The sequence below is a fragment of the Plectropomus leopardus genome, chromosome 20, assembly GCF_026936395.1.
Source record: "Plectropomus leopardus strain MGB_pleo_1.0 chromosome 20, ASM2693639v1, whole genome shotgun sequence".
NCBI lineage: Eukaryota > Metazoa > Chordata > Actinopteri > Perciformes > Serranidae > Plectropomus > Plectropomus leopardus.
In genome coordinates this window covers 14,537,398-14,563,762 of record NC_142195.1, presented here as the reverse complement: position 1 = coordinate 14,563,762, position 26,365 = coordinate 14,537,398, and the positions used below count along the sequence as shown (strand labels likewise).

The 26,365-nt window shown below is 38.8% G+C and overlaps 2 protein-coding genes across 7 annotated transcripts in view; both read right to left on the bottom strand.

The window, feature by feature from the left end:
* Nucleotides 1-263: 263 nt before the first annotated feature.
* nup155 (nucleoporin 155) lies at nt 264-17,324 on the bottom strand. 3 transcript variants are annotated; one of them, XM_088071116.1, is made up of 34 exons: nt 17,249-17,324; nt 16,752-16,918; nt 15,101-15,238; nt 14,862-14,958; nt 14,615-14,685; nt 14,440-14,532; nt 12,672-12,935; nt 12,509-12,582; nt 12,292-12,383; nt 12,086-12,183; nt 11,827-11,994; nt 11,245-11,345; nt 10,846-11,016; nt 10,621-10,731; nt 10,325-10,419; nt 10,151-10,236; nt 9,492-9,633; nt 9,260-9,326; nt 9,037-9,152; nt 7,910-8,013; nt 7,561-7,694; nt 7,176-7,367; nt 6,477-6,615; nt 6,245-6,380; nt 5,997-6,150; nt 5,802-5,906; nt 5,152-5,306; nt 4,673-4,802; nt 4,465-4,578; nt 4,257-4,377; nt 4,048-4,158; nt 3,294-3,430; nt 3,045-3,151; nt 264-1,597 (listed from the first exon to the last, which is right to left on the bottom strand). In XM_088071116.1, exons 2-34 carry the CDS (start codon nt 16,891-16,893, stop codon nt 1,459-1,461), a joined length of 4,104 nt encoding a protein of 1,367 aa, XP_087927242.1. In that variant the 5' UTR covers nt 16,894-16,918; nt 17,249-17,324; the 3' UTR covers nt 264-1,458. The 3 variants fall into 3 exon arrangements, with proteins under 3 accessions (XP_087927242.1, XP_042365446.2, XP_087927243.1); XM_042509512.2 differs by having other exon boundaries at nt 17,164-17,313; XM_088071117.1 differs by having other exon boundaries at nt 17,282-17,313.
* A 1,133-nt stretch (nt 17,325-18,457) lies between these two features.
* LOC121959586 (nipped-B-like protein B) overlaps nt 18,458-26,365 on the bottom strand; it is a 28,642-nt gene continuing 20,734 nt past the window's right edge. For all 4 annotated transcript variants that reach the window (XM_042508978.2, XM_088071582.1, XM_042508982.2 and 1 more), the window contains exons 37-47: nt 26,157-26,311; nt 25,973-26,063; nt 24,964-25,137; nt 24,658-24,848; nt 24,435-24,542; nt 23,425-23,625; nt 23,149-23,295; nt 21,931-22,334; nt 21,656-21,830; nt 20,911-21,102; nt 18,458-19,485 (exon numbers count right to left, since the gene is read on the bottom strand). In XM_042508978.2, coding sequence (XP_042364912.2) covers nt 19,132-19,485; nt 20,911-21,102; nt 21,656-21,830; nt 21,931-22,334; nt 23,149-23,295; nt 23,425-23,625; nt 24,435-24,542; nt 24,658-24,848; nt 24,964-25,137; nt 25,973-26,063; nt 26,157-26,311 — 2,192 coding nt within the window. In that variant the 3' untranslated portion in view covers nt 18,458-19,131. The remainder of the gene's footprint in view (nt 19,486-20,910; nt 21,103-21,655; nt 21,831-21,930; nt 22,335-23,148; nt 23,296-23,424; nt 23,626-24,434; nt 24,543-24,657; nt 24,849-24,963; nt 25,138-25,972; nt 26,064-26,156; nt 26,312-26,365) is intronic.

The following is a 26,365-nucleotide window of genomic DNA, read 5'->3' as shown; positions in this document are numbered from 1 at the left end:
ATAAAGGCAAAAAGCCAAAACATAATCTTAAAAAAAAACAAAAAAATTGCAATCAACCAAAGCTTAAATGTATACTAGCTGGCTGTTGAGCATAAAGGCAAGTAGATAAACATTTAAAGTGAAGTTAGATTTAATGAAGAGGTGAAACTGTCCACACTGATCGAGTGATTAGTCTTAACACATAAACGCTATCTATAGTAACTTCTTTGGCACTTGTGTAAGTGTACTGACCCACTGTGTTATAAGACAGAAATCAACCCAGCTTCAAGTAAAAATTATTTTATTTTTCACAAGGCAACACATTTAGTGTAATTTTGCACTAGAGAGCAGAGTTAATTGGAGGAAAAAACCTTTAGCAATTACTACCCTGTTCGCAATGACTATAAGAAACCCTGAGTGCAATTTTTAATTAAAGATAATTATGTAGACACAAACAGTGAAGACATTATGTCCATTACTGCACTCCCTCTGCAGTGTCATATTATCAGCCCATAGCAATTTAATCCCCCTTCCTGCTGCTGATTATTGTAATATTTAACACAAATCTTTAAGGAGATTTTAAGGTTCTCAGGTAAAAACTAGTTTCTGAATAGTGTTTTCAAAACATCCTGAAACACAAAAGCAATGACGAGTTTTATTCATTTATAAAAAAATTTTATGTTTTTTTTCCAAAGTTTTCAGTGTGGCACTGTTACCTGCGCTGTTTAAAAAAAAAGAGAGAAAAGATCTACATTCAAAACAAACACACTGCCAGATGCATCAGCCAAATGGACAAAATGAAACTCTAAATAATACACATGAAAAAAATGTTTTAGTTGTGTGCCTGACTTTTGTCAGAAAAGACAGTTTGGCCAAGTTATGTACATAATTACAATATCCAACACTGAACTGTTAATTTGGAGGCAAATAATCAAAATGATTCCCCTGTGATCAATAGGCTTTTGTCGGGTATATTAACCAGATGGATTCATATGAAAATATCCCAAATCAATTCCAAATAAGTGCATTTTCAATATAAGAAAATTCACCTGTAAAAATCAGAGTGATTTCATGTTTTTATAAACACAGTTGACTCAAATATCTTTGTCATTTTCAGATATCTGCCAGCTATTTGTACACAATGCAAATAATCAACAGTTTCTTGCTTTTCAAAGTTGTATTCCAGCATAACGCTTAGCCTCATAACAAAATGCATTAAATAAGTTATAAAACATGTCTCTTCTTTCATCTTTATCAGAAGACTTTTACTGCCATCTGCTCCCTCTGTCCCTTAACAACAAACACTTGCTAAGATGTAACACATCAGACCGAAGGGAAAAGAGGCAAACTCTACTGTGAGACACAAACGTCATCGCTGTGTGTGTGCTGATTGTGTTATTACACCTTTGAATCAGCTGATTAATTAAGGCCAACAGTGCACCATCCAGAGGTCACCTGTCCCTTGTCCTGTGAAGAATGTCAGTGGAGTTTCTCCAGCTTTGCCTGCAGAGACTTGAAGTTGCCAATGGTTTGTTGAAGGGTCGAATTTGGGCTCAGAGACTGCAGCTCCACAAGGTATCCACAGATGTTGTCCAGACACACGTTAGTGAATCGGCGTCTGAAATGGAGGAAAAATAAGCTGGTATACCAAGTTCAAGTAACACAATGGACAGCTGACTGAGGCTTATATGAGGCTGCAGAAGTCTGAGTTGGCCAAATTGTATATTATATTCCAAAGTTAGTATTTTTGGTGTAAAATTCCCTCTTTGTATCTTCTCAGACAGTGTTCACTTGGGGTTCAGGTTACATAAGTTATACAGTTATGATGTCATTTTTACCCCGCATGAGGACCGTGAATTTTGAAACTGCTTTAAGAAGTGATCTATTACAGTGACAAACGAGAAAAGTACAGTCAGTAGAGTGCAGATCTCTCCCAGATCGCCACCCGGGCTGACTGCAGCCACGCTAAACAATTCTTGCAATTTCAGCAGACGTGTCAGTGTTTCAGAAGCGTACCAGGAGCTAATAAAAATACATGCCTCATCATTTTTATTGACGGAGCCGCAGAAGGTTGCACAGAGCAGATCAATTAAAGTAGACCCTTTTTAAAAAAAAACAAAAAAACTTCATATTCTGCTTACTTGTGGCAGAAGCACAAATATATGGGAAAAATGACCAAATCCACAAAACCTGCAATATAAATGAGGCAGGCAAAAAGCCCAGCTTCCAAAAAAGCTCCAGATGTGACGGACAGAACAGACAGAGGTCACAGACTGACCTTAGGAGAGATACTGCTGTTGGAATTGTCCCGCCCAGCTCCCATACAGTCAAGACAGCAGCGGATTTAACAAAAACAGGAACTAATTCTAATAAACTCATAACAAGTTTAACTTTAGCATATCGTAATATATCAGGAATGAAATTAACCTGCAGATGCTCCGGTTCAAAATGACACAGAACTTACACTTCGCAGTGATAATAAATGTTATAATGTACATATGGACTTATAAGTAATTGTTTCAAGACAGACTTGAGTAGTTCTCACAGAAATCTGAGTGTGAGAGAAATCAGATAAATTATCATAACATAAACAAAAGTCTATAAACTGTAAACATTTGGGGTTTTATATCTGTTTGTCTACTGTGTGTTTGACTGACTGAATGTAGTGGCTGTTTGGAGGAACAAAAGTGTTTGAGAGACATGATGTGTTGCCTAGAAACAGCAAAAATGCTTCTCACTGCATAGCACTCCCTTGTATTATCAAAATGAGAGATGTTATTCCAGTGGTTATAATTTCATTTCCACTGAGGATGCTGTTATTGAAAACGCTCTGCGCTTCAAGTTTTTTAGAATAATTTTTTATCCTGTGTATTTTTGTTGATTATGATGTCAGAAAATGGTGAAAATATAGATCGATTTTCCCCAAAGCCCAAGATGATGTCCTTAAATGTCTCGTTTTGTCCACAACCCAAAGATATTCAGTTTATTGTCATAGTAAATTCAAGGCCAATGCTACAACGCCCACTACAGGCCAATGACTGAACAGCTACTCAGGCAGTGATTACCTGTCATAGGTTGGTACTCTGCTGGGATCATCCACGTATCCTGACAGAAGCACATGGATACACTCCACCAAGTGGAGAGGCTTCTTCAGCCGCTGCCAACAGGGATCCTGGAGATGAGAGGCAACAAGGCAGATCGGTGGATTAATTAAAAAACAATTTAAACCTCAATCCACAAAAGATGCAAATGCTGTTTAAAATCAAGACCATCAATTTTACCAAAACTGTACAAGTCTTATCTGTAACACACACCCGAGTTTTGAAGAGTTGGTCATAGACTTCCAGAAGACGTGGCAACTGCACTCCAATCTCTTGCATGGTGGAAGTGACAAAGCCCACGTCCCAGTTCAGTCGACACACCTCCTGCTCTAGAAACTTTACCAAGAACTCTGCAATCACAAAACACATGAGCACTTATTAGCTTGGCATACTCCTCTGTTTGTACAATTTACAGGGTTCCCACACATTTTACCAGACAAAATTTCAAAACTTTTCCATGACTTTTTACGGACTCTAAATTTCCTCACCCCACTTGCCCAGTGTTTTTCAGACGTTTAAGATTCAAACTCTATTTAAACATAATTTCAGTGTCCCCACTGACGCATTCAAGGACTGTTAGAAATTTGGAAATCCAACTATACTCATTTTACAGTTTCTGGGTATTATAAGCGAAGAAAATATGCATTCCAAATCTGTTTTCTTAAAAAAAAAATAAATTAAGAGAGAGAGAGACAGAGAGCGATAGAGTGATAGATGTACATAAAATGGATAATTGTCTCTGCAGAGATGACAAGTTTGAACAGGCAGGCTGTAATGAGAGGATAATGAAGCAATCACCTCGAGCAGCAGCATGACCCTGCAAAACTGTACCACAGAGACCCGCTGACATAAATGATGCAAAGGGGAAGTCTAATTATATAACTGGTTACAAAATAGTAAACAGCGAGCTGGAAAATTCTAACGAGAGGAAAACTGAACATAATAACAGGAAGGTATGAATGCTTACCCAGGGGGAAATATCTTGGCGTTCCGGCGTAAATCTTTCCCAGTGATACCAGTTTTAAACTGAGAGACCTCATCCTGTCTGCTGGACTCATGGCCACGGTGTCTCCCAGTTCTGGACAAGATAAAACAGTCGTCATATGGCACAGGAAGGACATTTTTTAAAAGGTTTGGCAGGGGTACATTTTTGCAAGGAGTTGATGTTACACTTACCTTTTTCCATGATCTCCTGCCACAGTGAGTGCACCAGTATAGGGTCAGAGTGTCCGGCACAGTGAATGATGGCCAGTTTGCACTCAGACAATTTAAAATGGTCAGCAAACTCACCATAGAGCTGCACAAGAGAACATTAAGTCAGCATTTATACACCTTTTTTTCTTCACTGTAATGAAAGTTCTCATTATCATTGTTCTGCTGTTACCTTGGTGATGTCCATGAGCTCCGAGTCCAACTGAGAGATTACATTTTTCACTGAGGGATGATGGGAGTACTGTCTAATCAGGGTCTCCTGGATCTGTACTTGGATCCGCACCAGCTGAGAAGGGTAACCACACACAGATGCTAAGAGGCTATAACACCAGATCAGAACACAGGATTTCTTTCAACCGTGACCACTGACACAAACATACCTCCATCTTTTCTTCCAGCTCGTGAAGGAACTCGCCATCAGATGCCTGAGCTGAGATGCAGGAGGAACTCTTAGCAGACAGGATGGCTCTGGCGATGTACTCCAAACGCTGCTTCAATGAGATCTCAGTGCTGCATAATCAGAGAACAAAAAACAAGGTACTTTTTTAAAATTATATTTGGGGTCTACTGAAGAGTCAGAGTTGGAGATTGTTTGTGAATTTCTTTCCTGTAGATATGTTAAGAGTAATAATAATCAACCACAATTTTAGGTGCTATATAGTAGGCAAGTGAGTTCTTTGAAGACACTTTGCTTCTCTTCAGTTCTGAAGACGCCGCTCAGATGAGAGGCAAAACATCTTCAAGAAACTCAAGCAAGTCCAGTTGCCTACAATATAACACCTAGAATGACCGTGACCTGGATGACTGAGAATCTTGACAATCAACCAAACTAAAACTTATTATCCAGCTGTGTCCAAACCTGTGCATGTCAGCAAGTCGGGCCAGTACATGAGCTGCCTTGCCAAAGTTACGGTTCTTCTCGTAGTAGCGCCACAAGAGGTCCATGTTGTGCACCTTACTCTGGTCCTGCTTGATCATGTGCATCAGATGTTCCTCCAGGTATGGAGAATTCACCTGGGAGACAGAGGACAAATGAATGGAAAGCTATACGACAAATGGCATGTAACCACACTAACAGTGTTGACAGACAGATGCTTGCTTTAGGTATGCACGTGCATCCAGTTATTCATGCCTTTGCACATACAAAACCTAACAAACACTTGTCACTGGTAGAATAATCCTTCTCTAAAAGGGTTGGGTACTGTTCACATTTGAACAGATACCAGTACCTGGAATTCAGTACCAATGGAGCTCAGTGCCCAAACCCTACAATAACCAGTTCATAAATAATGAAAGGGGACAATCCCAAATGGTGTGTGTGTGTGTACGTGCATGTCTATCAATCTGTGTGTTAGAACACAAACTCTGGACACTCACACAGCCTCCTCGGGCAAAAACTGTGGCTGCCAAAGGCTGGGGAAATGTTTTGGAACTGACCTATAGAGCTACTGCTCTCAGCTTGAAAAAATTTTTTTCGTAAATACAGAAAAACACAAATGAACACACTACCTCTAGCAGCTTGTCAGTCAGGTCAGCCTGGATCAGCCAGTTGTACAAAGCGATGTGAAACAGCTCGTCCTGAGACCTCTGGGCCAAACCGAGGATCTGCTCAAACTGTAAGGGAACAATATATTTTCATTAATGATGCAGATCGTGTGCACTAATGTGGCAACAAATAGGCATCAACTGTCCAGTTCTACTCACATGAGCTGTAGCTTCTTCATTACTGAGCATGTTCGGGTCAGACGTCATGACAGGTGGGCCAGGCTGTTTGGGGACGCTGGGAGACTGAGGGGCGGCTTTGCTCTGGTTCACCAGCTCCTGCATAGTGTCTGTGATGCACTTATAACACGAAAGTCTGGAGCACAAAGGGAAGAAAAAAGTAGGTGACAATCAGCTAATATAATCATCAATGGCACAGATTTGCATGCTACTGCTTTTTTTTTTTTTACCTTTCCTGAAAGGCCTGCTGTCCCACTCCATCCTCCTCCGGCTCACCATTCTTGTAGAAATGGGGCCCCAGTCTCTGTGGATCCTTCTTGTCTGCTGCTGTGAGGCACAACTCAAGGACTCCCTCGTAGAAACGCACTGAGACAATTTAATGGCATTAATACAAGTGTCAGAAAAGAAATAATGTTATTTAACATATCAACTACAGAAATAGAAAAAGTGTGTGACACTCACCTTGTCTGTACTGGGAGCAGACCAGTGGCAGATCTGTGTGTTGGCTGATCTGCTGATAGAGCCGTAGAGACTCCCTCAGTTTCCGCTCTTTATCTGCTTTATTCTGAACCTGCTTCGAGCTCTGCAGCAACTCATTAGCCTGAGTGGGACACAAAAGCAACAAATTCAGTATTAGGACACATGAATCAATATGGGTAAATCAATACCTTTTAATGACTATGGTGGCCCTAAAATTATCCTGAAGATTGCAAGAAATGTTAAAGCACCAAGACATCAATACAACTAAAATTGGCTGCTGTATCTGAAATAAAAACTGAGTCATCTAACTATATCTAGTACCCTTTAAGGTCTAAAGATAATACAGCTCAGAATATTTTAAAAACTTTAAATGGCCCAAAACACCATGTCAGGACAGTGATGGCCTTTGGTTGCAATCAGTGGTAACTACTACCCAAAAATAAACTGTTAATATTTGTGGCATTTGTGATATTTAAATTTGTGCATTGGTGCATTTAATCACATGAGCACAGGCATCGTTTTTAGAGACAGTGGCGAAGCAAGCAAGAAAATGTGCACAAATATGGACAAAATAAACAGACTACAGACAGAAGGCAACATCCATGTCTGTATATGTGTCTAACATTGAGCATAAATGGGCCCTAAAAATGAGTGTTTAGCCCTGCACTTGTTTGTGTGTACCTTGGAGCAAACGCTGTCATCGCTGCTGTACAGCAGGGGGCAGATGTCCCGCAGGTGATTGCTGATGCCCTCCACAGAAGCATTATCTTTGATGTAGACATTAATGAGTGCTGTGATGAGAGCTCCCGACAGCTCTTTGCCCCGGATCACTATATCCTTAAAACTTGCTCCCTTCATCTGCTCTTGAAATTCCTATAAACACAGAAGAAGATGGCACAGTGAGTAATGAGTGCTGCGGAAACAATGGAGAGCTCACATTACTCACTGGGTTTTTGGCTGAAAACAAAAAGTAGTGCACTCAGGAACGCATGTGGATGAATACCGCAGCGATGATGCATGAGCATCTGCGGTTGTCTACAGCAGAAGTGTTTGTGCACACGTGTACCTTTGGCAGCTCGGACATAATGAGGCTAAACTGATGATCACAGAGAAGCTTCAACAGGGCCAGAGTCTGATAGGAGCGATGCACTAACTGCTGGATGCCCTGCAGGGACACTTTCTCATAGACCTGAGCTTTTGCTGGATACACAGATAAAATACAAAGAGACAAGAGTTACAGGAATTTCAAGGAATAAAGACATCAGTGATGAGAGTGAAACACAAAGTAAATCACTTTTCCTCTTTTGCTTGTACATCAAAGATCCACTTTGTACTCTCTAATACCATTCATATTTGAGATATTGATTATCATGACAATACTCAGAAAAATGTGGAAACAGTCTCTCATAACTCACTGTGATATTTCCTCTGGAGCTCCTGCTGGACCTGCTGAGAGCTGGCTCCGTCAGGGCGCATAAATCCCAGCAGCCTTTGCTGCAGGTTGGCAGGGGAGCTGAAACTAACAGGGAGTAGAACAGATGTTATTAAGGAGGGATGGGGAAACATGACTCAGTTACAGTAGTTTTTGCAGATTTCACTTTCATGTAGGAAATACCAACAGTGACAAGGTAAAGGTAAGATTATGATTTTGAGTAGAAAATCATTCAAATACAGCTTTGATTTCTTTCTCATTAGGTCTGAACAGGAAAGTAAGAACATGTTCTCACTGGTTAATAACCTTGTGACCTCGTGATGAGGAACTGAAGACGACAGGCTCCAACTTCCTAACAATGTGAGTCCTTTTCCCTTATTAATGTTATCAGGTTTACTATAAGCATGGGGTTTAAATCCAATATATTGCCAAACAGGTGCTTTTGCTGACTGCGTCAACACATAAACCTACACCATCATGTTGTTAGTCAACTCTCCTTACGCTCTTAATGTGATTGTTGAAATCTGAATCCTGCTCTTATGTGCTGCTATATAAAGCAGACACTTTCAGTTTATGATTGGAGCGTCTGTCTTCCGGCTAAGTATTGATAAGGGAAAAAGCAAAACAATGGTGTGGTCGGTAGGCATGTAATGTAATCTCCGTATTCCAAAACACCAGTAACACGAACTACAGATCTCAGTCTGATCATCCCACAGATGTGAACTGCAATCACCAGTTATGACATGATCTCAGTCCTGCATGTCACATGACACCTCTCTCTTTTAACTAACAATAGTTCAGTCTAAGACACTGACACTCAGTTCACTTGTATCCATTGGTCATTTCACATCTCTAATCAGCAGTAATTCTGTCAAAGTCTGCAACAGTCTTTTCATCTTTTCTAATCTAATTTTATATTTTCATCATTTGATTTATTTTAACCATATTGTTTTAAAAGCTTTTAATTGGTTAAATTATTTTATTACTCCTCTTGTTGTGCACTTCTATATGTATTTTTGTGTGATGTATTTTTTCTAACCCTTGCTTTCAATGATCCATCGAGACTAAATAAAGACTGAATGAATAAAGATGCAGAGAAGGAGCTCTTACCTTGCAGCACCAAATGTGGACGGACTGAACTGAGAGTTTTTGTCAAGAAACTCCCGCAAACCACCAAGCTCTAGAAGTACTGACTCCAGATCAAATGCACTAACGCTGCTTTCCAACTGTGGAGAAAACAGATAATAGTTAGTGTTAGCTACAATCTTCATTCTTAAAACTTACAATTGTTTTTAATCTGTGAAATAAATGCCTGTGTTGCTAGGATACTTACAATACTGACAGTCTGATTTCCTTTGCTGATGGTTTTCTCAACAGCAAGACTGCCATCCCAAATATTTCTGTTGGTGTGAGGTCAGCAGGGGACAGGAGAGAAAACACATTACTCAGTATTGATACCACAATCACACATCAGCATCAACACCTCTGACTAATGAGATACATATTTAGGCTCTCACCCAAAAAACAGATTCTGAGTGTGACAACTGATGACAGGATTAACTCACCCAAGAATGCGGGCAAAGTAGATACAGATGCCGTTATGTTTCCCTGAGAAAATCACCTCTGGGCCGGCTGACATTGGTGTGATGGGTGTAGACCCGGAGTGCATTGGTGTGAAGGGGGTAGCCAAAGCTGGGGGCACGATGCCTGAGGGGAGAGTCATAAAAATTACTAAAGTTTCCGCATGTATTTAAAAATGTAATGCACATGATAGTATTACAAAATGTTTTCCATTTTGGTCGTGGACATGGTCTTGGTTGGGGAAAAAAGGCCAATTTTGCAAGTATTAGCTTCTACTAGCATTTTGCAAATTTATGCTGATCAGTGCGTCATTTGTCAGGGACAGCCCAAACTCGCACAGTATGTACCAGGCTTCAGACAGCCTAATATTTATAAAATTGAATTAAAGACACAAGACTTTTTTAAGGACCTGCAGACACCCAGTATAAATAAATGGTACTGTTACACTTATAAACTGTAAATTCTGAATTTGAACAGGTCATTCAGTTCAGAAATGTAAGTGAGTTCAAACGAATGGTCGACCCTAAAATAAAAACAGACAGCCCTAGTAGGCTCTACATAGTATCACAGGAGATTAAGCTGCAACGCTGTCTTAATTTATACAATTCCTTCCTGGCCTAGTGGACAGTATTTACTTATTTACCTGGTGCTGGAGAGCTCATCACAGGTCCAACATTACTGGGAGATGTCATGGCTGCAGGGAATCTCATCTGTGCTTCTCCTCCATATCTGATCACAACAATAGAAGAACTGCTTTATGTTTGTGTACAGTGTGACTAAGTGTCAATCTGACCGTATATAAACACAGTTATCTGACCTGAAGAAGGCTCTGGTGGCCCACTGTGAAACCTCTCTGTCACAAGCAGCGTTGGAACAAGCCAGGATCAGTGCTGTGGCACAAGCCTGCTCCTCCTGTAAAGAACAGATTCGCAACTTAAATATAAACTGTACATATGTGTGTGTGTGTGTGTGTGTGTAAAACATGTCTGCATACAACTCTTAGGCTGCATTTGTTAATCCTGTATAAAGGTGTTTGTATGTCATGCAGCTTTGCGGCTGACGGCCATAAAAGGGATTATAAAATATTAGGCAGTAAATATCTTAGCCTTGTACCCTGTGCAGCTTGAAGAAACGCTCAACCTCTTCACTTTCTCCTCCAGCGCAGCTCACCAGCAGGTGACGGAGCTGGTCTACTGGCCGCAGTTTTTGGAAGATATGACTCCCCTACAAGACAGCAAGGAGTCAACACTTAGTGTCCAATATTAAGACATTGTGTTGTCACACTGAAACAAGATTGAGCATGTGTGAAACATGCTGAGTCATCAGAGCAGTCTCAACCTTTGCAGAGAGAAGGACAAACTTCTGTGGGGGGATGTTGTGCTGCTGGACCACCACAGGTGAATCTGTGATGGGGATCTGGTCCTTGTTCAGAGGAGTAAAAATCTTGGATGGCCTCTCCTCATTAATGGCACAAAGAGCCCAAGAGTGTCCGTCTACATTAGACATCATCTGCAATAAAATGCAGAGGAAAGAGAGGCACACTGTAGAGTTTCTATTATTCAGTGTATATTGGTTTTAAGGTACTTAAACAACTTAAGCAACAATGTTTATTGTTTTTTCTCACCAAAAGCACTTCTACACAAAAACTGCACTACAGAGCAGCAACCATTGATATTAAGACACTTTAAGCTGACACCTGAAATTTTATTCCTTTTTTGTATGTTTTAATAAGCCAACCTGAGTCTCCATCAAGGGTTTCTTAAAGGGGAAGGAGTCGTGGTTGATGCACCACAGAATGTCGCTGTCCTCTGTCTCAGAAGCTGCCATTAACAGAACACCTACAAAATTCACCCAAAGAAAAGACACAATGGTATTACAGGCAAATCTGGATTATTGTCACTGGTGGAGCTATACGCCATTGAGTTACATGCAAAATTCCTACAGCTTAAGGTAAGGCAGATTCTGGAAATATAAGGATTTTTTAAATGCCACCTGTATTAAAATTTAAGACCAATTTTAAAATAACCAAAACAAAAAAATAGATGTTGCCAATTTATTAATTTTTTTTTAGATTTTAAAGTGCAACATCAAAAATATTGTTGAATAAAGACCAGCTTCCCATGTCTCAGCATTTTTGCAACTTTAGGAAGAACGATTGAAGACATTTTAATACAAATTAGGGCCATTTTTTACATTAAGGAATTCATTTTCTTCAATTAATTTTAAGGCAGGAACCCTGTGAACATTAACTAAAATTGAGTAACAATTCTGATTCCCATTGCTTTTTCTGGTAAACTGAACAACAAAAAAATGGTTCACCTTTACTGTGCAGCGCCTTATGGACCTTTGCAGGTTTCTGCAGGGTAGAGGATGCAGAAAACCCTGGCGGCAGACGGACATGGACCAAAGCTAGCAGGCTAGGTCGAACTGCCACATGCCGCTGGTGTGGAAGGGCAAAAGGCGTGGTGCTGAAGTAGAGGCGCACACCTATGGGACAAATATATGTATAGACACTTATGAAGTATAAACATTTCATATTACCCTACCTCTGTTTTTGCTCATCTTCACTAATCTTTACCTGCATGAGTGACAGCGAGCAGGTGACAGTCTGAGGACTCAGATCTGTTAATCACAGAGATCTGGACAATAGGTTTGAAGACAGAACGATCAATTGTCCTGCAAAGAAAGGGGTTTTTAAGAGACAGAAAATAAATTAATACCTCCCCAGAAGAATTAACCGAAAGATGTGAAAAATGTGTTCAGGTTTAACAAACCCAGAAATACCTGGCTATGTTTCCAGCAGCTGCAACGATGGTGCTCTGTGACATGGTTGCCACACGACTCATACCCTGCCCATCAGCCCCCAGGTCATACACCTAAAAAAGAGAAAAACAGTTAATTATTTCAGCACACTGACAATTACTGCAGTTTTTTTTTTAGTTTCTAAGGTAATCAGAAACACATGAAAAAAATTGACATGAAATTCACTAAAACGTCATACCTGCAGGACACCTTTCTCTGAGCGTGTGAATAGTGTGTTGCGGGAGTTGTCAATAGCAATCTGAACAATAGGGTCTGTGGAGCACAAGGACAACAAAAAGTCAGAGCTAGATTTAATTAAATCCGGGCCATCTTTCCAGATACAATTGTGTCCCGCTCCTCACCATCTTCAGAAAAGGAGAACTGCAGCACAGAAGGGACAAGGAAGGACAGGGAGCTTTTGGAGTGGTTGATTTTTCTGCAGCGCTGACTCAGCCATCCTGCCTCGGCCTGGTAAGCTATCTCATAGAGGCAGCCGTCCTTTCCTGCCATAAAGATGCGTCCCAGGTCTGTGGAGGTGATGGATAGGATGTAGGTGTTGTCTGTGGGGATGGAGAAAAGGGGGTCTGGAAGCAGCTGCATCCCACCAGACATACTGTCATTCAACCCTACGATAAAAGAAAGAGACACAAAGATGGACCACATAAAGAGAGGTGCATGAGTTAATAGCATGATTACAAAAAAAATAAATGCAAGACTGTGGGATATACAACATCTCAGTTTCCTCTATATCTCAGTACACCAATCCAAATTTCTCACTTTCACCAAACTAAGATCAACATTAGCTTTAGGGGTCGACAGATAGTGGTTTATCAGGGCCGATACCTTCTGTCGAAATTTAGAATTTGGAATATAACAAACTCCCTCAAAAACTTTGTTAAAATGCCTTTAGCATGTTTGTTTAAAACTGAAACTCTCAACATCATATACATCAAGTTCCCTGCGACTTTTTTTATGAACTCAGTGAAAATTCAAATTAAAAATGAATAGCTAAACAATGTTCCCTGACGTTTTACAGAGTAAAAGTTCTTCCCATGTTGACTTTCTGTGCACTTTTAAATTAAACTATTTCATCTGCGATCATTAAAATGAAATACCGATACAGATAATTGGCAAAATGCCAAATATCAGCAGCAATAATCTGCCAGGCCGATAATCTGTCGACTCCTAATTAGCTTGATTCCCTTGTTAACTCATCGTAAAACACACTTCATTGTAACTTGACAGAAACAAACTAAAACTTGCCAAAACTGTCTTGATTAACATTAGTCTTTCCATTATTTGAACAACTACCTGCTTTGGTTTATTTACAATAAAACCTTCATTTACCAAGTTAGATGCAAAAATGTACTAGATCTATATGCCATTTATCCCTGCTGTCTTTCTCTGCCTCAGAATATCATGTTTCAACAAACATGCAATTAATGGCAACAGAGAAAACAGGAAAACATGATTATATTTTGAAAATAAGGAATTGCATTATTTGAAAATGTACCAGTCCACTGCTAGCTGGGTCATCACTGTAAAACCTCACCTCAGTCAGTTTGTGACTCACCACAAGTCGGGTTGTTTATATGGAAATTAATATGGAATTTAGCCCACTTTAACATTTGCAATGGCAACAGCGCACATACAAATGGCCACTGCTCCGACCATCCTATGTTGGTTTGAATGGGAATGTCTCCTCTGTTCTCATTCTATGTCTATGAATACAGCTTTTATCTGCATACTGATTCTTAACAGTGTCCATGTCTAAAGTGAGACTGTTACAGTATGACATTGTTGTGGTACAACAGCTGTCTTTGCACATTTGCCTAGCTCATGAATATCTGGCACTTGTCTGCACATATTTGACTCCACAAGTGGCAACGAACTGAGCTGCAACCTGCCATGTTATGCATTTTCTTTGCAGTTTTAGAACAGTTGGACATCTTGTATTGTACTGCAGTAAGATATTATGTTGTTATCAGATTCCCCGGAGGACTCAGGATGTTCAACAAGTGAGAAAACAGAAAGGCATCACAGAATATCACTAGCATCTACATTATCACACGCTACAGGGAACAACTTAAGTGCAGCGTTACTGTAGTAAGAGTTGTGGGAGAGACTCACCAGCCTGGCTCTTTGGGAAGCTCAGTCCGAGGATCACTACATCCACAGAAGTGGCCAAGACTAAGAGGTAGTGAATGTGTGGCTGTAAAATCCCTGAGAAGAAAAACACAAGTCATTAAACATTACTCAAATAAAAATGTTTTAGTTAATGCTGAGTTTATGTGTTTACACGTACCTTGTTTTGGTTTTACAAGGCCCACTGCTAGAATGGTTTCAATAAGGCCATCAAAATAAGCCACATCTCCTCTGCAAAAAACAAATTCTTGTGGTCACTCCAGATTTATCATCATTGAAAGTTAACAATAGAAAGCGAAAACAGATAATGCATTTAAATATGCTGTGTGTGCACTTTTATTGGTTTCATGTAATGCTCATTGTGAATGTTGTCACTCACTCCCAGCAGGTAAGGTACATTTACTCACCCATCTTCATAACTCCACATGAAAATGTCATTGTCAATAGTAAGCCATGCTCGACAGATCTCTGGAAAAACTCCCATCATACAGTTACATTGCATATCTGTAAAACGGTTAAGTTGAAACTCAAATTGAACTCAAAGCAAAAGCAGCTGAATATCTTTGCTACATGTCTGATGGAAACCTCTGGGCCTAGTGAAAGGGAAAGCATTCAACTAGTTTTTCCTGAATGACTTAAAGGATACGGCTGAACTGCTCCACTAGCTCAGGCGGCAGAGGGACTCGGCGGACTGCACTGAGCTCTGGGAGATTTGGCACGCTGAGTAAACCCGGTCCCTGGAGGGGGTAGTCCATGTCCGACACTCCAGAGAGGGACGGCATATCTATCAAAACAATCAACAACAAAAAGTTTGACTGTGCACGATCCTGATTCCCCAGAACAAATGTTGTGTCCTGGTCATATCTGTCTGATACTACAAATATATTCTGTCATAGAGAAAACAGTATAAAAAAAGTAACAAAGCTGACTTAACCATCTTCATTTTCCATCTACTTATGCCATTAATACAAGTTATGACCCATTTTTATCATAGTCTGATCTGAATGAGGGCTGCACAGAAAGGCAGTGGGTAGCACTGTCGTCTTAAAGCAAGTGGAATCAGTTTTAGGGATTGGGCCCCTCTGAGAGGAGTTTGCATTTTCTTCCTGTGTTAGCATGAGTCCTTTGGCATCCTCCCACAGTCAAAAAGTATGTAGGTTGGGTTAACTTGAGGCTCTAAATTGCCTGTAGGTGTGAATGTGAGGATGAATGGTTGTCTGTCTCTGTGTGTCAGCCCTGCAATAGTCTAGCAACCTGTCAAGGGTGATTCCTTCCCTGGATGTGGATGAATAATGGATAATAATAATTTTAGCAGCCTGTATTTACTCCATGTCAACAAGAGTTTCCAACGCTGATCAACAATGTGCCAGAGAATTGTATGTTTAAGGGGAAATCAGATATTGACAGACTTAAAAGAAGATATGACATGAGTGTAAACAGTAAATAAATCTGGTAAGTGTTTGGTCTTTCTCCTTTTGAGAGGAAGACATACATATTAATGATATGTGATGATGTGTGGAAAATCAAAATATTCTGATATAGCTTGCAAACAACTATTTTCTTTAGACTGTATCAAAATATTTAATCTATATGATAACTTTTTCTTTTGAAAGGCTACAATTAAATAACATACCTACCTTCTTGTCATAACTTGGTTTTAATTTGACAAGCGCTCACCTGTGATGCACTGTTGTGTGAGGCTTTTTATTGTGTTTTTGTATGTGATGTGCTTTATTGTGTAGTTTTATGTTGTATTGTCTGTCTTGTGTCTTTTTTGTATCACTTCTTATGTGCTATTGTGTGTACTATTTGTCTTGTGTTTTTCTTTTCTTTTCTCTTATTCACATACAACCTTGTACTGTCATGGCATTGTGCCGTGTCTTTGTTATGACCTGGTGAGGGCCTGCAGATGTGAATTAGCTCTTAGCTATAATCTGGTATAGTGCATCATTTGGTAAAATGCATGTGTTAAACTGTACATGGTCCCTTGCAAATAAAAATATTCAATATAAATATATACATATTAAATTAAACAGAATATTTCTACAAATCTCTGAGTTGTGTTTATATCTGTGTTTAAACAATGACTGAAAGCAGCAACAGGGACTCTCTTTGTATCAAAGTTTTGGTCCAAACGTAACGTGATATTTGCATTTATCAAAATCGTCTTGTCGCCTTCTTTATCTGTCTTGCTTATTTACTCTGACAGTGTAGCCTTTGTATAAACGAAGACACTTGACTTTAATAACTGCCGTTTGGTCTTTCTCTCTTGTCCTCAGTCCCTCGGCATTACTTACTGTGAGAGGGGACGCTGAGCAGCTCCGACAGGTCAGGAAAGCAGCGGTCATCCTGCAGGTGTCTGTCAATCAGCCGGGATGAGTTTTCCAGCGCTTCAGCGAGTGCAGCGGCGGGGCTGCTGGGTCCAGCGCTGGACGGCATGGCTGAGCTACCACCGTTAACTTACCTACAGATTAAACCGGACGCCCAGAGTTAAACAAGAGTACTGGCAAAGTTAGACGATATGTCATACTTAAATGGACAAATATACTACCAACTTCACGAGCGAAATGTTCAGTGCTAGCTTGTTAGCAAGCTAGTGGAAAAACGCCGGTTAGTTAGCCGCTAGCGTAAAACATTATTAATTAGCATGCGAGCTAAATGCTAGCTAAGTGTAAAATAAAGCGTTTTATAGTGAATTCGTTTCTTTACCCGACTGAAAATATTCCGCGTGGCACTTAGTTATTTGGCTGAGAAGTTTTGTTCAACAGTAGAGCAGCAGAATTTGATCACATACACCAAACACACACACAAGTTGCAGCCCGCCAACCTCATGCACTGCGGGTGAGGTGAAAGGTTTTTTTTCCGGCGACTCATTTTCTTCTTCGTCTCCTTAATTTCCCGCCGACTCTTCCAAAAGAAATGGTGTGCTGCCATCTACCGGTCAATGTAATACTATCCAAAATATTCACCACAAAAAAATAAATAAAAGTTATATAATGTACTCTACTGGATTATATTATATTATATTATATTATATTATATTATATTATATTATATTATATTATATTATATTATATTATATTATATTATATTATATTATATTATATTATTACATATTATTACATATTATATTATTACATATTATAGTATGTTGGTTTTACAATTATATATTTATTTTTTTAAAAGTAAATAAATAAAACAAAAAAATGAATTCAGCTCTATCAGTTGCCTTGGTATGCAGTGTAGCGGTACTGTACATTAAATTACCTTTTCATTCTATTATTAAAGTAAATTATATTTTTAAAAATTCATTTTAAAGAATGATAGTCAGTTGTTTTTTATAATTTCAGCAGAAAAAGGGGAATAATATTATCCCTTAACAGAATATATATGTAAGATCTATGGTATTTTGTTACTCTTTAAATTGTTACTGTAAATGTGCATGTTTGTTGAAGTTGCAAGCACCACATGTCCTGTACTTGTTCCTGTATGAATTCAGGATTGATTAAAACAAGAAAGCCCCTTTTCTACTACAGTACTATGACCCAGTGTATCTTTTTGTGATAATGTCACATTATTTTTGAAGTACACAAATAGCTTTTAATAGTATCAAATAGATAGAGAAACTTCATTGTGTATTTAGATCTAACATTTCTACCTAAATTACAGAAAAAAAAGTAAACTGAGAAACTTTGCATAGTTCATCGAGTATTAGTGTTAAGCACGGTTTGAGAGATTTCATGAGTTTATCTGCCAGCTGCTTATGTGCAAATCCTCACTGTCATAATCACAATGGTAAGATCATCTTTTGGTCTTATCTGGTATGGGAAATTTTGCCTATGAGCAAAACAGACTTAAGTAACAGGGTTGCCATCCAATCAGAATTGAAAAAACTCTTTGCTCCCTCTGATTTGTCACACAACCAAAAATAAGGATGAGCCTGATGACTTCACAATAAAACTGCACAATAAATATTGTGAGGTGAGAAAAAAGCGCAAACAAGTAAAGAAGACGTAAGAAAATTTTATTGCAGTATTTGTTCCACCAGAAGAGCGGGGCATCACTTTTTTCTTGCTCTGTGTTCTATAACATCAAAATCTATATTAAAAACAATATAACTTCCCCTGCATATAGGCACAGATACTGCACTGCTCTTAACATAAATAAATCATATCAAAGATACTCCATTACACAGTGTGGGTAAACAACAGAATGAAAAACAAAACAAGAAAATAAAAGAAAGTTAAAACTTGTTGGAGCTCTGGTCAAGTGAATAAATCCATCTGGTGCTAGTTTAAACTCCAAAAACACTTTATTAAGAACATCATCAATACACTAATTTCCAACATTCAGTTTATTTTTTTACAGAATTATGTTCAGATATAAACATGTGTTTAGTTAAACTATGATACAGTGGGAGTAAAAATCAAACAACGAAGTTGCTGCACAACAGCGAAGGAACTCCCACACAATGTTTTCCCAAACATTTCCTTCTTAAGTGTTTTCTTGTGTTTAACTTAAACATGTCTGTGTTCAAACAGATCAGTGTTCACAATACGTTTTCTCCACCCGGTCCTTAAATCTAAAGACGTTTTGTTTTCTCTCTGTAACATACTGGTTCCACATTGATTTGGGCTGTGAGGGGTTTCTGTCTGAGTACTTTCAGCTGGTTAACTCTTAGTCCCCGTCCTTGGCAGCGTATAGCGCCCGTAACGTCTGTGCCACTTTGTTTGTCAGCTTGTTTCCACTTGTCAAAGATATTTTCTTGTAAATAATGTCTGACTCCTTGATAGTGTCAACCCAAGGCACCTTTTTGCGACCGTCCCGTTTCTTTACCTCAGCCCAGGGCCCAGAGTAAGATCCAGTCATCCAGTGTATACTGTAGCCAGTTTTGATCCTCTGGATGACCCTGGCGATCTGTGGTCTGTCTTTGTATTTGGGACAGCAGATGGCGATGACGTCCATGGCCTTCACTCGCTCGTTCATGTGACCTGTATCCTCCGGGGACTCCCTGCTTTTCCGTGGTTTCCGCTGTGGATAGAAGAAGCAGAGTGTGTCTGAAATGAACAAACACTTTATACACAGGAATACACAGAAGTCTCACTGACATTTTCCATGTTGGGATAATGTGTGAACAGCAGCTGCAATACACATGCAAGATTACCACACAGTTTTACCAATGAATTTTCAAAAGGTTTCCATAATATTTTACCTTCTTTTCCATGACTTTAGTTAAGTAATTTAAAAAGTTTAGGCCTATACAATGATACAGCCATAAATTACTGAACTTGCACTTTCCGGGCATCTGTGAATAAGCAAACTGCTTGTGTTTGCTAACTTTTCTCAATCATTAGACATTCCTGGAGATCTGACTGGCACATACAGGTACTCCGTAAAACATCAGGCCGCACTACTTTTTTAAGGGCAGAAATTCAAGGATTCTGCTTATTTCAATGCAATGTGACGTGTATGGTTTATAATTTTAGCAGGTTTGTATGCATGTTTTGGGATTCTTATGAACATACAAATTTTTTAAGATCATTTTTTGGCTTTATTAGATACAGCTCGAATTATGAAAAACGGAGAGAGAAGGGGATGACGTGCAGCAAGCCTTTGTACATGGGGAGCCCGTCCTACAAGTTGAGCTACTGATGAACATATTTTAAACAATATTTATTTAACACTTATTAAACTTTCTTAGAACATTTTGTTTATTCCAAACCATTTCCAGGCCCGGAAAACAGTTTTCCTAACCTTGATAAGACAAATAGAGTATGTACTGTATATATTCTTATTGTACTCTTACATGTTTATCTCTGTTGTTCATTGAAGCATTGCACACACATTTATATTTTTATATTTTGAACTTGCATACTAGTTTTATAAATTGCACTGTAGCATAAGGCAGTTTTATATTTTACACAGTTTTGAACACTTAGCACATTATCCATATTGTAACCTAAATATTCTCGTATTAGTGCTAATTGTCTGTTACTGTATTTCATTACATTTATATTTTTGCACACACTTACATACTCAGCATAGTATACATACTCCATTTTTTAAATATTTACATACTGCACTAATTGGTTACTATTACTGTATTTCTATTTTACATTTACATTTCTATATACTTGTGCTGGTAGTAATTTCTACTTGCTAGAATTATCTATGCTGGCATCAGGGGCGACTATAACGAACTACAGCTTTCCCCTGGGATCAATAAAATATTTAATAGAGGGTCAAATGTGACATTCTATAAAGATATAGAGTATATAAATATTTAACAGGGGAAAACATTTTCTCTTCTCTTACTTCCACTTACCAACCATAAATGTGATATCAACATGACCTCACTAATGCCCAGAGTGAACTGTTTATATGTAGAAATAGTTTGATTACAGGAGAGTTGACATCATATGAATTATCTCTTTTCTAAGGTTTTGAATCTCCTACCGCAGGGGGATCTTCCTCCTCACTCTCCTCCTCATCTGTCTCCACTGGAGCAGCGTGATTATTGTGGTTGTGGTTCACAGGTTTCGGGCCTTTAAGCAGTGAAGTAATGGCTTTGTTTTTGGCATTGGCGCTGGCTTCACCACCCTCCTCGTCCTCTTCATCACGATCCAAGTGCTCCATCAGTACCTTGAACTAAGAGATAAAAGACATATTCGGAAGACAATCAGACATAGCATGGAAACGGTTCTGTGATTAAGATTGATTTTTGTTTTCAGTTTTGGGGAGGATGCAACAGCTTCCTGGCTTTTCTAAAGTTAGGTGTTTAGAATAATGCTGAATGCCAGTAAAAAGCCATTGCAAAAAAAAAAAAAAACTTAAGTCAAAGACCAGCCACATTAGCAGGCTGGTTTAATGTGATGCATGAAACTTTTTTAATGGAAAAATGAGAATTTCCTTTGCTTTAATGCATTTGATAAAAGTTGGGAAGGATGGACTGAGTTTATTTATCCACATACAACAGTAACGTTGCATTGTAACCCTCCACTCTTGTTTGTTTTTTTCTCCCCTTTTTGTCTGTCTGATTTGTATTGTCTGATTTGGTTTCATAAACTTAAGTGTACACCTTAGGATGCTTTATATCTGTTGACTTTCGACTCAAATAAATAAGTGTCAAAAAGTAGACATATTCCTCAGATTCCTGAGACTTAAATAATACAAAGAACTCAAAACAGTGCTGAATACTTACATCCAAATATTGCTTCACAATATTCCTCTTGGTCTCGTGGCTGAGATTTGTGTTGGCTAGGTCGCTCTTCAGGTAATGCAGAGTCTGATGAGGGTTGAAGTGCACCTTTGATTTCCTGTTCACCGCCTTGTCGTACACTTTGGCAGACTCCGTCGGGGAATATTTCTGGATTTTGCTGCCATGCAAAGAAAAAGTTCAGTTGTGTCATGTTCAGCTGCGCTACTAAGAAAAAGTTAATGAATGATTTGTTGACTGGTGTTTTTGATGTGGCCTACCTGTCTGAGAAGCCATAGAGATTCTTCAGGTGTTGTTTTAGCATCAGCAGCAGCAGGATAGCCTGCGACGCACTGGCAAAGTCCTGCAGAGGGCTTGGGTTTTCCGGTAGACGGTCCATCACTGCATCTTCATCTTCGGAGTCAGAATCCGCAGCTGCAGCTTTCTTTTGCCTGTAGACCACCTCCTCCTCCTCATCACTGCTGCTGGATGTGCTACTGCTTTCCTCATCATCCTCCGACTCATCTTCATCATCATCATCATCTTCATCATCATCATCTGAGCTGTGTTTTCTCCTCTGAAGCTTCTTCTTCTTCCTCTTCTTCTTCTTCTTTTTCTTTTTCGTCTTGGTCTTCTTTGCCATCTTCGCCTTCTTTTCCTGCTGTACAGGTTCTTTCCGTAAAGACTGCACAGAGAAAAAAAAGACTATGATACAAATCCAATACACAGCAGAAATTAGGGCTTGGTGATATAGCCTATTAATAATATTACAATATTTCTAGGCGATAACGTGATATACAATATGTGTATATATAGATATTTTGAAGTCTCCTCTACACTACAGTAGACTTCTTCAGTTACTTAAATATGAAATAAAGTATTGTTAAATGAAATTAAATAAAGTTTTGATAAATAAAGTTAAATACAGTACAGTTATCATTAAGTTACATTAAATACTGCTATAATTAAGATAAGTAAAGCACTATTATAGTTAAGTTAAATTTAGTATTGTTTCAATTAAGTTAAATATAGTACAGCTTTAATAAAGCTAAATAAATACTGTTATAATTAACTAAGTTTTGTCATAATAAAGTTTAATAAGTACTGATATGATAAGTTAAATGGAGCACTGTAATAAAAATGATTAAATCAAGTACAGTTATAGAAATGTTAAAGTACCGTTATAAAAAAGTTAAAGTCATTGTATAATAAAGTTAAATTAAATAATTTTCTAATAAAGTTAGGTACTGTTATAATATAGCAAAATAAAGTACTGTTGTAAAAACAGTGATTGAAGTACTATTATGATGAAGTTAAATAAAGTACTATTTAAATGGAATAAATCAAAGCAGAACCACTGGCACTTTTATTCTGAAAAACATGGAATGAACCCCAATATATTGAGTATAATTAATATATTGCCCATCCTTAAAAGACATTTGCAAACACCTAAACACCTAAGAGCAAAAAGACTTATAAAAGTAAGCCAAGCTTCTCACCTCCTTGAAAGACTGGAGCAGGTTGCTCCCAGAGACAGACAGAGCAATATCTACATGGTGCATGATGAAAAGAGGCTCCTCCTGGGTCTGGTAGGGGAAACAGGCTAGGTTGTCTGCTATGAACAACAGCATGTTGACCTCTGTTTTCTGCGGGGAACAAAGTGTAAAAAATCACTACTTAATTTAACTGTTCATGACCAGCAGTGAAGCCTGAATGTCGGATGGTCTGAGAAGCATAAACCAACAAGTCTATACACAGAGAAGGAGAGAGCTTACACAGCTGTCATCAAACAGGTTTAGCAGGGAAATGAGGAAAGCCCGTCTGTGTTGTCTGTTCCCTCGAACCAGAGTGTAAAGATGAGAGCAGAGAGCGGAGTCGGAGTCATCGTGACGAAAACCTCGAATCACTGCGCCTTTGGATCCATTTATGGCCTGTTGCACCTGATGAGACATCTTCAGCCCTGCTACGGCCTTCATCTGTGAATTCAAAGAGACAAACAACTCAGTATGGAGGTAGATAAAATGATGACAATTACAATCCTTCCTATAAAAAAGATTTTTGTGAAGCTTGTATTTTACTTTTATTGGATCTCAAAGTCTACGATCCAAAGATGATTTGCGGTACATTATGTGAGATGTGCAGAGTGTACTTTTTTTTTATTTTATCACAAACAATGACAAAAAAACACAATTTCTGTTTACTTCTGAGGTTTTGTGTAAATTAAAATTTGAGTGTAAAGCCAACTTTTCTTCCTTGTAGCATCGGGTGTTCAGCGGAGCCTTCACCCTTTCAAACCTGGATGGACATCTGTTTTGCTTGTGCTGCATTCAGATGCCTTTCATAAGTATTTAAACCTTTGAAACCTGAGCAAAAAGGTTTAATTCTCTTCAAAAACATGAGAAAAGGCAAAGAGCAAATTGCGAAAAACTGGTAAAAGGTGACAAAAAAATAACAAGAAAATGTATGTTTAAAAAAAGGAGAGTGAATTATTTAAAAAAAATAAATAAATAATGGAAAAATGACCAGACACTACATTTATGATAATCAGAATGATATATTAAAACATGTTATAGAATGTAAAATACTCTGTCATTTTTAAAACTTTTTTTTTTTTACTTTCCTTCTTTTTACTGCTACATGCAGGTTTGCAGGTTACAAAGGGCTGTTTAAAATTCTCCATCCCATATAAAGTCTACACACCACTGATGCCCAAAGATACTGTTAAAGCAAACCATCTTATATTTGCTTCCATACTTAATCGACCATAAACCAGAAAGCCACTCACATGGATAAAGCCCGAATACTTCTTGTCAATCTCCACCAGCTGCTGATCTGCCTTGTTCTTCATGGTTGGCTCAGGGTCTGTTCCCATGGCAATCAAGTAGGGTACACACTAAAAAAACAACAAAAACAATTGTTCCAAATCCATAAACAGTCAGAGTGCATTCAAGATGTCACTATTTTCAGTAGTGTTGAGTGAGTATGCTGGAGTGTGACTGTCAACATACCTGTACAGGATGAATGAGGCCCTGGCTCAGAGTCAGTGTGATGACATTCAGGGCAAAGTGGCGAGCAGTGGACTGTGAATGGAAGAACGACTCCAGCACCTGCTTCAGGTAAATCTGCATTATGGAGCTGCTCATGCCTGATGAGATGTCCCCCATTTCTTTCAGATCCTCCTGCTTGGATTGGTTCTTCCCTGAACCATAAAAAAATATCAGCTTTATCGGCCCAATAATGCTGTACGTGTACAAGGATTTGATGCATAACACAACACATGGGCTGGATTTGTTGTTGTTGATTTGTAAACTCACATTCTCGATCGGCCTCTTGCATTCGAGAGTCCTCCTCTTGAAGGTACGTCTGCAGGTTTTTCAGCACCTGGATCTTCAGGCTGACCGAACTGTTTTCATCCGACAGGATATTGTTGTACAGAACCTTCACGTCCTGCACAAACATGAGCTCTGGGTGCTGGATGAACTGGAAGCCTGGAGACAATGGAAATTATTCAAAGACATGCATCAATTCATCCACTGATTCATGAATCTGGAGGGAATTGTCATGGAGGAATCTGATTCGTTTCTTTATCACAACAAATCTAAAAAGTAAGCAGCTGCACAGTTATCAGAGATATTGGCGAGAGTGTAGGTTTTTTGATGTAGATCATTCTGGGTACTTTATTGGAAATATAAATGGTGCTTTATCCATGTAAATTCTCAGAAGAAGATGTTATTGCCAGTGATAGATATTTGATCAAAATACTGCAAGTGGCAAGCAAGAAAGCTATCAATAGGAACTGGGGTAAGGAAACACCACCAACGAAGGACCAATGACTGGCAATAGTGGAAGAAATCTTTTTAATGGAGATTGACACACATACTGAGACTACAAGAACCACAACTATAAAGAAAATGGGAAGAATAGACTCTGTACAGGACTCCCTTGGTTTTAGGATTGTTCAGCACTTTGATCAACTACGGTTGTTTTAAATGTGCTATATAAATAAAACTAACATTGACACTGACTGAAAAAGATTACACTGGAATGTAACAATAACCAGATACACTGGTCTCTAAGGATGTAAAAATGTATATGCACCCAAGCAGTTTCTGTTTTGTTAGCTTTAGTCTTTTGGCTTGTTATTCTGTCACAACTGACATGTAAATGTCACAAATAAATGAATTAATAAATATATAAAACAAATACCAAAAAAGGCATCAAAGGTGTGGGCGAATAAAAACATCACAATAGCTGTAAACAGTGAGTTACATTGTAAATACAGTGATGGCATCTTATGGTAGTCTGAGATGATGTGCTGTATACCTAGACCTATGATGGCCTTGATCTGGACCTCCTCGTCCTCATGAGTGGTGAAATACAGCAGAAGCTCCAACACTTTGTCCTTGATGACAATCTAAGAGGCACAGAGGTGGAGAGTGAGTCAGTCATCTAAACGGCTTAAACAACAGTCCTGTGCACTCATTTTAAGCAGACTGCAGGTCTTTACCTTGTTAGTACCCTTGAACTCCTCTTGATCAAAATCAAAGTGTCGACAGAGAGCCCCCACAGTGAACAGGGAGCGCAGGAGAGTGGGCTTGTTGGCAGCCAGAGTGGAGCTGTTGGGGTCCTCTTGATGCTGTGTCTTTAGTTTTGCCAGAGCTCCTATAAAATTAAACAGTGGGCAGTAAAAATTAACTTTTGTTCCTCTAGATCATG

Excerpts from the sequence above, each read along its gene's own strand:
- nup155 (XM_088071116.1), bottom strand. The coding sequence starts at position 16,893 with ATGCCGTCCAGCGCTGGACCCAGCAGCCCCGCCGCTGCACTCGCTGAA. Across the intron at positions 14,686-14,861 it reads ATGTGGAGTTATGAAGATGG|AGGAGATGTGGCTTATTTTG; the intron begins GTGAGTAAATGT and ends TGTTTTTTGCAG. Across the intron at positions 3,431-4,047 it reads GCCAAGATATTTCCCCCTGG|AGTTCTTGGTAAAGTTTCTA; the intron begins GTAAGCATTCAT and ends TTGTGATTGCAG.